This window comes from Molothrus ater, chromosome 4 (assembly GCF_012460135.2).
Source record: "Molothrus ater isolate BHLD 08-10-18 breed brown headed cowbird chromosome 4, BPBGC_Mater_1.1, whole genome shotgun sequence".
Lineage (NCBI taxonomy): Eukaryota > Metazoa > Chordata > Aves > Passeriformes > Icteridae > Molothrus > Molothrus ater.
Window position 1 is genome coordinate 16094530 of NC_050481.2, and position 15126 is coordinate 16109655.

Sequence of the window (15126 nt, forward strand, 5' to 3'; positions counted from 1 at the left end):
TACAGAGGTGGCAAAATACAATTTGAAACAATCTCTGAACAATCTCTCCTTGCCCAGCTGCCTTAGGACCATGGGATCCTACATCCCATAGGGCCTAGCAATAACATCAGGGCTGAAGGATGAGCACAATAAATCCCCAAAATGTACCAGGGGACCAAGTGCCTTTGAGCTCACAGGAGGCCAAGTCCCAAGGCAGGCAGAGTCAGCATGCAGGTCCCTTGGCACAGCCGAAACTGGGCTTCAAAGGGCACAGGAAAAGGAGCTGCATTTGCTGAACAACACATGTACAATGTTTCTCTTCCTCTCCCACTGCTTTACCTGCTTTCTGCCTCCATCCCATATGACAAATCAGAGAGGTGGCATTGGGTCAGCAAAAACAGATGGAGTACAACAAGGAAACTTGCAATATCAAGTCATACTTTCCTGTGGGTCTACAGTGAGATTTTACTAACTTACAGAGGAGAATCTGTGCTGTTCACAGTCACAAAACCCAGGTGACCTCAGAATCCACTGCACTGGTGGCTGTCCATATTCAGTGAGGATTTGGGGCCTCCACCCACCACTCAGAGTCCTAACACTCTGCACTTGATCTTCTCACCATATCATTTCCCCTTTCTTTTCAACAAGCCTTAGAGGAAAACAAAAATTATGGGCACAAAGGCGGGTTTGAACCATAAAACCTGCTGTAGCCTCACTGAGAAAACAACAGAAAAATCACAGGAAGTGTAACATTTTGACCATTCAAACAGGTATCTTACACCCAGGTCAACCTCAAAATGCACCTTCCAAACACACACAGTCATCCCTGCTTCTGGCAGTCGCTGCTGTTTGATGACCTGTTCTCCCACAGCCAAACTTACCCTGCTCCAACAGACATCCCCAAAAATTGCACTCACCTCTATGGGCTCAGAAGGGGTTTCGAATTTGGATAGTTCTACTTTGGCTTTTGCCTTCAAATCTGACAGATCCTCATCAGTCTCTTCCTTAGGCTCAGAGAGGGTTTCCAACTTGGATAGTTCAGCTTTAACTTTTGCCTTCAAATCTGAGACATCGTCATTGGGTCCTTCATGGTATTCCTCCAGGAGAGGTTTGAGCTCCAGGGATTCAAATGGTGCCTGATCTTGGCCATCCATGGGTCTGACATAGGCAGTTGGTTTCTGCTGCATTGCACTGGCTTTTGATGTCAAAGAAGGGGGAAAAGTCTGAGAGGAAGGCTGAGTGGTGCTGGTCAAGGTAACGGCTGGGCTGTCCCGACTTTCCTTCTCCTGTGATCCCGTCACCAAGTCCTGTAATGATTTGGTTTGACTGTAGGTTGACCCATGACTTTTGCTGCTGTTCTGTGACCTGGAATTGATATGCTGGCTGGAATGTAGAGGTGACAGGGGTGCCACGGGAGAAGACAACAAACATGGCAGGAAGGGGGAAAGCGCCAGAGGGGAGGCCTGCAGGCCGTGAGCTCGACCTTCCCCGCTGCCAGGCTTGCCATGGTGGCTGTGGGGAAAACCCGCCTGAGCGTCCCGGCCAGCCCGGCTGTGCTCTGGGCCGTGGCTGCGAGCGCTGGCTGAGCTGCGGCTCTTGCTGTGCAAACCCAAAGCTGGCCCTGTCCCGGGCTGTGCCTTTTGGTAGTGGCTGGAGTGGCTTGGAGGACGAGGGGGTACAACCATGGGTCCCATGGGTGGACGGCGGGTCAGGTGCTGGAATGAAGATGGCAATGTACGGATGGCCTTCTCAGGCGGCCCGGGGGGAAACTGAGGGGCAACGCTCTTTGGAATCCCTATAAGGTTTTGACAAGATTTGTTGCTCATGAACTCCTTGACCTCCTCATAATTGCCCAGCATGTTCTGAATTCGGCTTGACAACTCATCTCCTTTATTAGTCTGCAACAGAAGAACAAAGAGGTGGACATTTCAAAAGCCCCCCAAGAGATCCAGCTCAGGAAGAGACATTCTTCAGGATCTTAACTTAATCACCACACATCACCATGAGTCAAGTTAGGTAAGCTCATCTTGATCCTACAAATCTCTCCAAAGCAGATGGGACTGCTTGAGCCGCTATCAAGCCAAGCTTGGTGCACCTGCAGCCTCCAGGAGTGTTAACATCAGATTCATTTGTTACACCCACAGCTGCAGACAGACAGGCAGCCAAGCTACTCCTAAGCACCCTCCCTCAAACTACAGGAGGCCAGCCCAAAGTCCATACTGGTTCTGCACAACCCAACTGAGATTCAAGTACCTACTCTGAGGAATTGAAATTAAGCAGATGGGAAGATGCTGTGTTTGTATTTATCATGCTCAAGTCTATGCAGAGCCACAGCTTTTCTCTTTCACCCCAGCCCTCTCTCCTCCTCTCTTCCCCTCCCAGCCCCCATTACCTTGTAGGGTTCTGCAAAGAGGGGAGTTTTCTCAGAGAACTGTTTTTTGTCTTCCAGAACCTCCTGACTCCGTCTCTCTTTCTCTCGAATCCGCAGCAAGTTTCTGTCCTCATTGCACAAGCTTTAGGAAGGAGAGAAAGGAAGCATGATTAACATGGTACACCAGTGTTATCAACAAGTATCTACTCTGTGCAGAAACCCTGGTTTCAGACAATGGCATACATCCAAAATGAAAGCAACTTTGAAATCTATGGGATGGTTACAGCTGACAAATCAGTTACATCAAGAATTTCCTGCACAACACAGTAATGTGGCACACAAGGTATATGCATCCTTCTCAGTGATTTCTTCTCCTGATACCATCCTTCAGGAACAGTGGGAAGGAAAAAGCTATCCATCCATTTCATTGTGAAACAAATTGAGGAGCAGTCAGTGGGGGTGACAAGCACACCAGCTGGCAAATCCATTTGCAACAATAACTGTGAAAAACTAACATTCTTGTTGTTCAGACTTCCACCCCAACTCTTTACCCAGGAGTAAAAGAGAATCCATTATTTAGAAGGTGTTGCCACTTTCAAAGAACAAACTTTGCCTACTTGACAAAAAACAAGACAACACTACTTGGCAATAAACAGGCTTGAAAGCTGCTCACCAGGAAACCCAAGCAGCTGCATTTCAAGCAATTACACAAAAATATTTAGAAAGGTCTCAGAAACTCAGAAAACACCAGGTCAAATCCCCCTGTTCCTCCTCAACCACATCTGCATGGACTCAACTCCAGCAGCCCCACACCAAAACACCAATAAACCTGTGTCACATGCACAGCAGAAAGACTTCACAGAAAGCCAGATCCTTTAAACTACACCTTGCCTGTGAAATTCTACTGCAAAACAAGGGAATCTCTTGCTCTAATCTTTGTAGACATTGGGGAAGGAAAAGCATGCAGCTATCTCTCTCCTATTTCTACCCTACTGCACAGTCTACTGTATACATACAATTCCTATATTCTTCTTCATACTCGCAAATTCTCAAGTGCCCACTTTGCAAGCCTTGTCCACCCCACCAGTGACATCTTCCCAAATGCTACACCAACAACCACCCTCTGAAAGTTTAATCATCCCTAGAAGAGAGGCAGAGGACTGGCTTTGCTGTAGCAGTTAACCAAAAGGTCTGACTGCTGCAGAGGGGGTTTCCTGATTCAGTGGGAGCTCTGGAAAATGATGCTGACAGATGGCAAATTTCTATATACGGAACTGCAGTAAGGATGTACTTGTACCACTAAGGCAGAAAAACATATTCAGGGGTTAGACTGTGCACGTTTAGCATAGTTTCCAACTTTGCTAGTGTCAAACTGTTTCCAAATATAGCAAAACACAAGTGTCCAATAGTAGCTATGTACCCTACTCCTACAAACAATTTTAAACGTTCATAAAAGAAAAAAGAAGAAAGCAGGAATCACTGGCCACTGCTTCAGTAAATACATACAATCCTTCTGTAATAAACTGTACAATAGAACCATTTCCCCTGTACATCTGATGTAATTTTACATGTCAGCAATTTCCTATCTGTAAGCAGTTAGTGGGCAGTTGCACTGTGTGTGCCAGAAAAGCTTTGTCCAGTCAGGTGTGGGAAACACCAACTGCAAAACACAAAACTCAGGAAAAATTATAAGGCAAACTAAAAGCAATATTGGCTAGATTTACTATCTAAAATGGTATGCTTGCAAATTATTTTTTTAAGTGAATGTGTTTCACAAAAAGGCAGGTCACATATTATGACCCTGAAAATTGCTTTTTACTAAAATACTGTGCTTACAACCATGTGGATTACGGATGTCCTTCTATTTCTAGGCTGGCAAGCACCCAAACTCAAGTAATCAAGTTGTTTTGCTCAGAGGTTCTGATTACATTCAAACAAAAGGAAAACCCTAAACCACTTGAGTCTCTCACAACAATAATATTTATGATGAGAAGCAGCTATGTTTCCTATATGTACCCTGACACTGAACGTAAAGCAACTTATGTGCTGCTTACTGCAAAGACAGCAGCTGTAATACCTCTAAAGGCCTTTTCTTCTCCTGAACCTTCCTTGACCCCAAGCTCTCTTCCCAGCAATAAATTCTTTCTAAAGAGTGTGGAGGGGGGGTAGAGGGGAAGGGCAGGGACACTGCCTATCTGCCATGGTGCCAGTTCCTGAAGGTTTAAGAGGAGACAAAGGTGCCTGCTCAGGACCCTCCCAGCAGACAGGGGTGCTCACACAGGTACGGGAGCACCGGGCACTGCTCAGCCTTCAATACCCTCACGGGGTACTGTGCCCGGGCTGCTGGCCATGCACAGCCAGCTGCCCTTGCAGCCAGGCCAGGGGTCACTCCCCTCCCCTTTGCTGCTCGGGATCACCACCCACCCTCTGCCTCCCTGTCTGAATCGGGTCAATGTAATTTTCATTCTGAGTTTTCCTCCAGCTTCATTGAACAGAAGGAGCTGAAGTTTCAAAAGCAGAAGGATAAGGGGAAAAACACTATGTAGCTACTCATTTCATAATGCAGTTGACAGCAGCAGCCTGCCCTTCTCTAAGCTGCAGACCAGACCTTAAACTGCCTGAAGACAAGAGCTAAAACCCCTTCCCATTCTATTTTATCATATAGGTGTCACGAAAACCTTTTGAGAAGCTGGGCTATGCTGTAAGTCACAGGGCAGCTCCCTAAGGTCAAGTGTCAGGAAGCCAGGCAGAAAGCCTCTGAGAACCACGGTCAGCTCAGGCCCTGCGTGGCCCTGTGCCAAGAGGAGAGGAGGGCTCCACGTCCTGCCAGGCGCCAGCAAGGAAACCCACACGGAGACGCCGTCTGCCAGGCTCCGGGAAGGCGCCCCTGGTGCACCAACTGCCCCAGCCCTGCTACTGCCAAAGCTGCGGGGAGAACCCCAACTCCTGCTCTTCAGGAACCTCTTCTGACTCACAGCTTTGACACTCAGATTCTCCTAGAATGAGAACTCAAGAAAAAACTCAAAACCACCCCCAAGCTCTTCCTTACTGGCTTGTAGAAATGCTTTGGGAAATTGAACCTCGAGGCTTGGCACCAACACACCAAGCACAAGGGAGCCTGGGAGTTAGGGGATACATGCACAGATCACCTCCACCCCCCAAAAAAACCCAAATAGTGCTTTGATACAGACTGAAACAGTAGGAATCTGCTAGGCTCAAAGAAGCCCAAGGTGAAGGCTCCCATAAAAAGGGATTTGGTTCAGGAAGTTCAGCAAGGCACACGCCCTGATCCGCAGCATCATCCAGACTTGGGTCTGTAACAGAAGCCATAAAATGCCGACGTGCTCTGAAGCTGCTCTCAGTGACATGCCAGCCCTTACTACATAGATTCAAATGCTGATATGTGACAATCCAGACCATGACAACATTTTCAAAAAATAGACTGGTGCAGGAAGAAATTCTGCCTCTTATGTGCCCTGTGTTCTCCGAGTGAAAATGAAATTAAAATAAAAATCTGCTTTAATTGTAATAAGATCTAGTACTGGCTCCCAAAAAAAGGACTTATCCAGGAGCAAGGAAGGAATGTGGAAAAAGGCTAAAAAGCAAACACACAGAGAACACTTCCCTCTCAACATGCAAAACCTCTTCCTCTGAAACACAACATTTCATTTTAGTACAACTGCAGGAAAATACAAATTTATTTAAGCTGTTTTGTCATTAACGTTGACTCTTTTTTAATGTGAGAAAATGCTAATCATGGTTGAGAGACATATTTTTGCTTAAGGTAAGACACATCATCCCCGAAAACAATTAAACAGAGATTAAACAGCCTTGCTGCAGCACCCCGGCTCAGTTCCTATTAAAATCTCCACAGAAAAATTACCACAATTTATAGAGCCAAGATCACATCTGCAAAGATTAAATATGCAGTTTCTTTCATCAGCCCACCAGCCTGAAAAGAAACATGGATAAAGTCATGGCACAGAAAGCTCCTGAGCATCACAGCTGTGCTCAGCTCTCACACTGGTATCACCTACACAGCCTGACAGTGAGTGCAACACAAGCAGATGGAAGGACAACACTACAGCTAATACCAAACAGCATCAAAAACTCCCTGTCCCAGCCTTTGCTTCCTTTCCTTTATGGAGACATCGACAAGTTGTGACTTGCTGAATCTTTTAAGTTCTGTTTCACATCAAACACTATTTCTCAGAAAATACACAATTTGAACACACACAAGTGGTAAGAGAAAAACACAGGGTAGAAGTACAACAGATGGTACAGTTAGTCAATTATTTTCTGCATCATCCTCATCAATCAGCTTTGGTACATGCTTCCCAAAAACACATATCTTCACACTCAAGTGATATGAATTGGAATTAGCTTTTCAAGGTTTTGCCTCCTCTAGCTCCTTCAACTCATCACATCTATCCAGCCCTGTTTACTGACAGGGGTATCAGACCCACTGAGCAAGAGATCAAGACCTCACAGCCCACCTGTTTATCTACAATGACTGTAAGAAACCTCCCATCAAATATTTTTGGACAAAAAATGTGTTCCAAGAAAATGCAGCACTGCTGCAACCTTTCCTTCAAAGCATATGGAATAATGATCCTGAATACACCTCTTTTTATGTTTTAAACACATAACCCTCCAGGTTACACAAAAAAAAATTGAAGCAGAGAAGGCTGGGATGTTGTAACAGGCAGAAGGGAACTGCCACTTTGCTTAAGTAGAAGCTAAGTTGGCCATTGCCAGAAAAAAAAAAAAGTTCTACTTTTGTAACATTAATCATCTTCTCACTCAGCCTCTCCTATGGTAATCTTTGGGTTCAAATTCTTACTTATTTGTTTCCTCCCACTGTTGCCAAGTTTAAAATTATATTCATTACTCAGCCATTAAAAGGCTTTTGCTTCCTTTCAGCATCAATAGGCCTTTGATCATCAAGCAGTTCCCAGGAGTAAGCCTGATCTTTTCCTAAGAACTGAGCCCCTGCAGCGCCCAGCGACTTTTGCAGGAACTGGGAACTCTCAGATGTTCTTCAAACATGACAGATCCTTCATAGACTCAACTTAAACCCCAGTGCAAATGGCTATGCACTTAAAAACACACCCCAAGATTTCTCAGCCTGTGGTCCAGGAACCACTGAAGTCTCAAAAGAGGAAAAAGCAGATTTGTCAAAAGATGCAAATATCTGACAGTAACGACCTTTTTTGTGCCTACTCAAGAAAGGCAAACAAGTGAAAAGTTTATGACTTGGACTTTCCCTCACACCCTGAAATGCTTAAAATCTATTATTTAGTCATAAACTGCCACGAACAACAGCAACTTAGGAAATCTGAAAAAATGTGACAATTATAGAGCACATAACTATGGTGCCACAGCCGAAGACCTGAGCAAACCAAGAGGCAGCATCTGCACTTGTGTTGCTGCAGAAATGAAGTCTCTAAAGTAACCCAGGCTTTCAGCCTCTCCCCATGTAGGTGACGTTAATAGAACAGTCAGAAAAGGTGTTAATTATAAGTTAGACGGGGAACACGAAAGCTGTCATTCTCCATTTAAATGCAAATATATTAGAAGGGCTTTTAAGAAGGTGTGATTGTGTGAAGTGTAATTACAAGGAAAGCAGACAAGGAGTTGATGAATTTAAGGCTTTGTTTGTTCTGGATGTGGCAGGCAAAGCAGGAAATGTGAAAAATTTAAATCACCGGGTATGTGTAATGAAAAATCCTGACCACTTCGCCTGTGCAAGGCGTTCTGTACGCGGCAGGCTCAGGCACACATCCCAGGATTTCCTGCAGCCACGTGAGTGCTCTGACTGCCATGCAGCCCCGAAGGCATGCGTGTCTTTGTGGCTAGGTGAGTAAAGATCCGCAACTCCGGTGCTATTTCAGGGATCAGGTGTGCAAGAGAGAATCCAAGCTGCTGGCGCTTTGGCTGCAGCTGAAGGAGCAGCTCTAGAAGCGCAGCCTCGGATGGGATCCGAGTCCAGGGCGAGTTCCCCAGATTTTAAGAGCCCTCTCATAGCTGCACACCAGGCAGCCTTGATTGCGGTAACCCAACCGTGACAAGACTGAATTTCCAAGTGAGCAGCATTTGCAGGCAAGAGGAGCCCATCCAGGTCTCTTGTCACCTCATCAGCAAGGATCAAAAAGTTACCTTTGTCAGGATACAGATATAACAGCTGCCCCAATGGGTTTATTTTGCAGAGGTGACACTGAAAATTAAGTTATTCTAAACTTCACTCTCTGTAGCAAAATGGGAAGCATCAGTTTGCCTCTAACTCATCTACAGTGCTCTGCTGCACAGCTGAGCAAACATTTTCACACAGCTCCAAGTGCCTCCTCGCGCAGAGGAGCCAGGGCCAATCTGGTGAGGCTCAGCTGGTACACCCAGATCCCTCTGACAGCCTGCTACATCCTGCCTTTGTCTGAGAATCCGCTTCCACGGAGAATCGGCATTCCCTGCCGAGCAGATCCTGCTCCAACCGAGAGAGGACTTTGACTCACCCACGATTTTCTCAGAAGTGACCTTTTCCCATTTTTATGGATTTAAAAGCCAGCTGCAGTCACGGAGTCTCTCATCCACAAAATGCAACCTGGCATTATTCCAGACTTGCCAGAGGGCAAGCGCAGGATGCTGGCACAGCAGGGTCACCAGGCCCTGTGTCTCAGCCGCTGTTGCACAACTGTTCCAGGCACCTTCCCTGCCTCTGCAGCACCTGGAGCTTGCTGCGAGCTGGAGCTCTCCCTTAATGAAAACGGAGGTAAAGCACCTGGCAAGTGCCGTGAACTGAGCATGTAGACTTGAACTCACAAGTGGCCATGTCAGAGCAGCACGGGGGCAATTTGGATTAAGCCAGTGTTCAGGTAGTAGGCAGGCAGCAAGAAAAATTAAGTTGAATAGACCCATTAGAGGACTCAGCTTGACACGTTCTGCTCTCCACCAGGATCAACAGCACCCGGAACACCTCTCACTACTTGGCAATGGACTGCCCTGCAGCATTACTCCCTCCCAAAATGCTTCTTCCTCTTGATTACCTACATGTCACTTACAATAAAAAACATCATGCATTTCTCCTGATTGTTTAAGTCAGCCTGAGACATGTAAACAAATTTAACTCATTGTCTTACAAACTCCAGCTCAGGAAAATTATGTGACTGAAGTAAAATCGGTAGAAGAATGCCAAATCTCAAGTTTTGTTAAGCCTGGCCAGATCCTCCAGCACTCTGCACTTCAGTGCCCGGCTTTAGTTGTTATCTCTAAGCCAAATCTTTCTGGCAGGGCTCTTTCAATCAGCTGCCTGAGCACAGGAGCAGGGTAACCACCACATGGTGAGCAGCAATCCTTTCAGAGCATGTACACGTGTGCACAACTGCCCAGCACGGGGAGAAGGTGTTCCCCAGTGGAAAAAGCAGCAGGATGGTGATGTTTTATTAACTCACCCACCAGTAGCAAAATATCAGTGTCTCTAACGCTGACAAGGCACACTTGAATAGTCAGGAGTGGTTATCAGCTGCTGCCCGAGCAGTCTGAAGGCTTTCTTCAGTGAAGTGGTGCATGAAATCTCCCACTGTACCCATCTGCCTCTGAATTCCTCATCTCAATGGCAGAAATCCAGCACCTGGGATGAACTGCCGGAGGCTTGCCTGGGAAAATGCATAGGGTACAACCTACATTCTACCTTACATAAAACCTATCCTACCTGTTAATTTGCTTTTGCCTTGAAATACCTTTTTTGCTGTTCTTGTTGTTCAATAAAATCAATAGATTTAAAGGCAGCAAGAGAACTGTGTATTTGCAGTAGTAATGCACAGAAAGCAGAATGCAAAAATGAAATCAGGTTTCTATTTTTTTAAATGCTCTAATACAATGTTCTTTACTGGCAAACCATGAGAAACTAGGTAAAAAGGCTGTTGCAAACTAGTACAATCTGAAAAGGAACCAAATAATTAAGGGATCAACAAAAAGCATTTTTACCGTTCATATTAATTTCTCAGATCTATTTAAATTCATTTTTTCACACAATTGCAACATTTTGGTTCACACATATTTCCACCTTAGTGGTTATAGGAAATTAAGCCATGCTTGCTGAGACCTACTGTTTCTTCCCACCCGATATCCAAATATTTTATTCCTCATGTAGCACAGAAATATTCAGTCAAGCAAAGCCCATGGTCCGCTCCAACCCAGTTACAGTTTCTCCAGTATCCTCATAAAAATGATAAAGCTTTGAAAGAACTCTCAGCTAAAAGGCCTTAAGATAAAAAGCAAGTTACAGCAATGTAAAAAAAGAAAAATAACAATCCAGGTGATAGCAGCTGTTAAATTTCAGAAAATTAATGTTTAATTTTCTATGTCAAATAATTTTTCAAGTTAAATCAAAGATTGAAATCTTACAATCTATTTTACTACCTTAGCTCTTTGAGAGGATACTGAAATGCTTACTGCATGTGCAGGAAGTCAAAAGCAGTAAATATTCTATTTTAGGACTACATTAAAATTATTCAAGTGGACATGCCTATTGTTCATTGATTTTATAGAATTTCCTAAATGCTACTAAAAAAATCCCAACATTACTGTTCTCCACCACAGTAAAAAAAGAATTTCAACAAGATACACAGTTTGTAGAAGAAAACCTGAAATGTTTAGTGAGCAGCTGCTTCATGGCTGTGCATTTTAAATCCCTTCTCGCACAACACTTCTCCCCACATCCCTGCACATCTGGCCAAGTGAATATATCACTGGTTTTTCCCCAGGAGCCTGCTATCAGCTGACCTTGTCCATGCTCTGACAAGCAGCTCCTATTCCATCAGTCACTCTGCCATGTGGCCCACAGGCGCCTCAACCTACACATACTGCCACATTCTTGCTTCACACACAGCTCAGCTTGGCTTGGCTCCCTTCAGCCATCCCCAAACCCCCGTTTCTTAAAGAGCTGACTTCATCCAGCTTGTTGTAAATGCTGTCAGACAGCTTGAAAGGGCTGGCAGTGAGACCTCTGCAGAGCCCAAGAGCCTTTCACCTCAGATTTCCTGCACAGTCCAAAGGGTCCTCCTTTCTTCCCTCTGTGACCATCCCAGCCGAGAGACAACACAGGCTCCTGGAGCTGACAGCTCAATGCAGCTCAAAGCCCGGTGTGTAAAATGTAACATCAGCCTGAGAACTTGCTCCTTTCCCGACTGCAAACCTGAAGCTGTTCAAAGAATTAGCTCCACACATCAAATGCTATCAGTGGTTTAATTTGCTGTGAGATATATCAAAAGCAAAACCTGCAAATATGAGCATTTGAAACTGTCTCAGAAATATGGATATGTGCAACTCTGCCTCCTGAATCTTTAATCCCCTGCAACCTATTAAACACAAGAGCAATGTCTTGTGAAACATTCTTACTGTAAATCCTTCCTAAACAACTGAGTAAATCAAATCTAACATGCTAAGAACATGATAGTACTGTAACTAAATTGAGATTAAGAAAAGTTTAAAAATATGAAAGAGATTAATTCTTTCATACTTTCATAGGAATTAGCAGCAAACACATCATGCATGAAAGAAAGGTTTCCTATCCTTATGAGTTTTTCACTTACATAACAGCATGTACCAAGTAACAGGTTGGACAAGTCTTATCTGCATAGCAAGGACTACGTAGAAGCATAACGAGATTAGCAATGTTTGTTGAAAAGATCTGTTTATATGCTGAAAAGCCTATTTAAAAACCTTTCCTGCATTCTCTGCCAGATTCTAATTATTCCAGAAGTTTTTCTAATTTTTTTCATCTATACACAGAAGGGCCTGCTAACTTTCCTATGGTTTGTATCTTTTTTTCCATTTTATTAAGAGGTGCACATGCTCTGTAGCTGACTACCTCTCTGTGCTGGAGTTTCAAACTGCAATCGAATCATCAGCCTGAACAAAGCAGCTCATTGTCATTCTGAAAGAACTTGGCAAGTGTTCAATCTAAGCAAGAGCAATAATCCATGACAGGGTGCATTAGGCAGGTACTGATGCATGCCTAATGCACACTGCAAAGCACATACCCCTCCAAAATACACTCTGAATTATTTTATCTTTCCTTTTTCCTGCTTTTTAAGAACGTTTACATAAGCTGTTACTTTTAGCAACTACAAAAAACTATCCCTTTAAAGAATAATAATAAACTGGATACAAATACTCTCCCACTTCAATTCTGTACAAAATTATTCAACATATTTCTGTTTTTCCAATTCAAAACCAAAAACCCAAACCAAAACAACAACAATAAAAACCCAAACCAAAACAAACACAAGCCACATTGTCACCACATCACCTGCACCTCTGTTTAAAAAGCACCTATTTTCCCTTGGTGCTGGAAGCAGGCAAGTGCTCAGCTCCAGCATCATTAGCCACACTTGCATGCAGGCAGTGGGAACATCACCCTCTGGCTCGCACCAAATCAACAGCCAGCTCCCGTTCCCACGGGACAGCAGCACGGCTCTGGCACTGCCGAGGCCACTGCAAACACTGGAAATCTCTGAGCTGCCTGCTGCAAGCCTGGTGCTGGGTCTGCATCTGTGTGCGCCTGGCAGAGCCCAGCGGGCACCGGGCGTGTCCCAGACGTGCCAGGAAATGCTTGAGCAGCACAGGGGCTTCTGCAGGCAGGTGAAGTCGGGCATCCTTGCCTAAGGCAGCACTGGGAATCCAGGAACTACCTGTACAAGGAACTACACCTTGGGAAAGGGGAGTGCTGCTGGGAACCAGCGAGGCCAATTCCAAAGCACTTACCTCGCCTCCCTGAGCAGCACCTGAGTGCTCCTGGAGAACGTGCTCCCTGCTAACCATGCCCTATTCTGGAAAGCTGTACACCACATCCACAGCCAGCTCAATACCCACCCAAGAGTTGTTTCACCTGCTGCTGCCTAACCTAGGTGAGACATCTGAAGGATGGACACAGCTTCTCTAAGGACTACTGTATCTTGAAAGGCATTATCATTGACATGATAAGTCAATGTGCCTCTGAGCACATCTGCTTGGCTGTCTAAAAACATGAAGTATTTTTTGTGAACCACATAATACAGCAACCCCATGATTTTTACAGGGAGGCAGAGGGACAATGTATTTTCTAGCTGAAGTAGCAAACTACTACATACCAGGAGTTATCTGCCAATAATTGGGCAATGTGCTGATTAATACTTTTTCTGGGTTGCCTAAGGACACTGCATGCATGAGTATCTCGCCACTATTAATTAATCACTCTTTGTGCTTTTATCCTGGTAGAATTTACATGTTGCACACAGTGAATACCCTGAATGAGGCAATTTCTACCTCCAAAAGCACTTACTATTGTCAGTTTATTTGCCCTGCTTAGCCCGATGCTCAGATTGGCAATAAATCATCATTCTTAGCAGCTGAAGCGTTTAGTGTCTTTCATTCAATATTCTTTCCTCCTTGCTGTTCCCCCTGGAAGTACAGTAATCATGTGCTGAAAAGTCATTTACATACAGCACTGCAATTAAGAGATTATTCCATTAGGCTTTGTATTTCTATCCGGTTTTATGTTTCCATTAAAAGCACTTTGTTAAACAATTGAGCAAACAACTTCATGCAACAGCAGGAGCCTCACAAGCTGATGCCTGTCAGGCAGAGTCTGGTGAAGCAGCCCAGGATGGGCAGGAGAGGCTCATGGATCCACAGAGACCCTCCTCTTAGGCAGGATCCCAAAACCAGGGACAGGACAGGCAGCACGACTGCAGATGGGCCCGTGTGGCATCAGGAGTTGGGGGAGTGACTGCTGCCAAGAGATTGGGTGGAACTGGGGAAGAGTCCCTGGCCAGACACCTGTGAGTGGGTGCATTCCTCTGTAAACACAGCATCATCTCTTGTACCTCTAAGAGCAGAGCAAAATTGTCAAGGAAGTTCTACTTCCATAAAAACTGACCATCTGCTCAAGGAGCAAAACCTGAGAGCCAAAGGAAGTCACATCTGCCCAGGCAATGACTGTGGTGATTTCACACCAAGCTTGAGACCAAGGCTGGAAAATCCCACCAAAATGCCTCAGAAATACACATGAGGAGTTTCACCAGGCACATCCAGCATTCTGTTCACTCAGTGGTGACTCAGGGCACTTCCAGGGAATAAACCACCTTCTCTGATAAGGCCCTTCCAAGCCTCTGCCCTTACGACTATTTTCATGGCAGCAGCCAATGAGTTCCTGTCCTCAACACCACGGTGGCAACAGACTTGCAAGGAGAATGAATCAGCACTGCCTCTCCCTGGGGTTCCTTATCCCTGCCCTCCCACACATGATCCCAACAACAGCCACTCCTTGCCCTCAGGATGAAGCAGGAGGTCTGTGCTCTGCTCACCGAGGGACAGAGCAGATGCCCTACAGGAACCACTGCACCGAACTCCTGCAGAAGGTTTTCCATTCTTACATGCAGGCTGCTGGACTTTTCCTCACGCCCTGAGTGTCTGCCCAGAGCTACACTCAGTGCCGAGCACAGAAAGCCCCTTGAACAACCAGTGTCCCAGCAGCCAGCTTCCCGCAGCGTCACAGGGATGCGCTGACTCAGGATTGCTTCATCTCTCTGTGCTCTCTCGCTGGCCCTGAAAGTCATTCATGAAACATCCACAAACACAATGAGTAACACCCCCAACAGCACCTGGCACCTCACATAACCCAGGTAACATCCAGCCAAGCCAGCTGTAGAAAGCTAGGTATTTTCAAGAAAATGCAAGTTGATCATAGTAATTTGGAACCATGGGATAACATTCTCCACACGCACTTTTTAACACATTCA

General features: G+C 45.2%; 1 protein-coding gene across 2 annotated transcripts in view; it reads right to left on the reverse strand.

Moving 5' to 3' along the window:
* Window positions 1-15126, reverse strand: part of AFF1 (ALF transcription elongation factor 1) — a 67338-nt gene that overhangs the window by 41977 nt on the left and 10235 nt on the right. For both annotated transcript variants that reach the window (XM_036382021.2, XM_036382020.2), the window contains exons 2-3: window positions 2372-2492; window positions 897-1877 (exon numbers count right to left, since the gene is read on the reverse strand). In XM_036382021.2, the coding sequence (XP_036237914.1) occupies window positions 897-1877; window positions 2372-2492 (1102 nt within the window). The remainder of the gene's footprint in view (window positions 1-896; window positions 1878-2371; window positions 2493-15126) is intronic.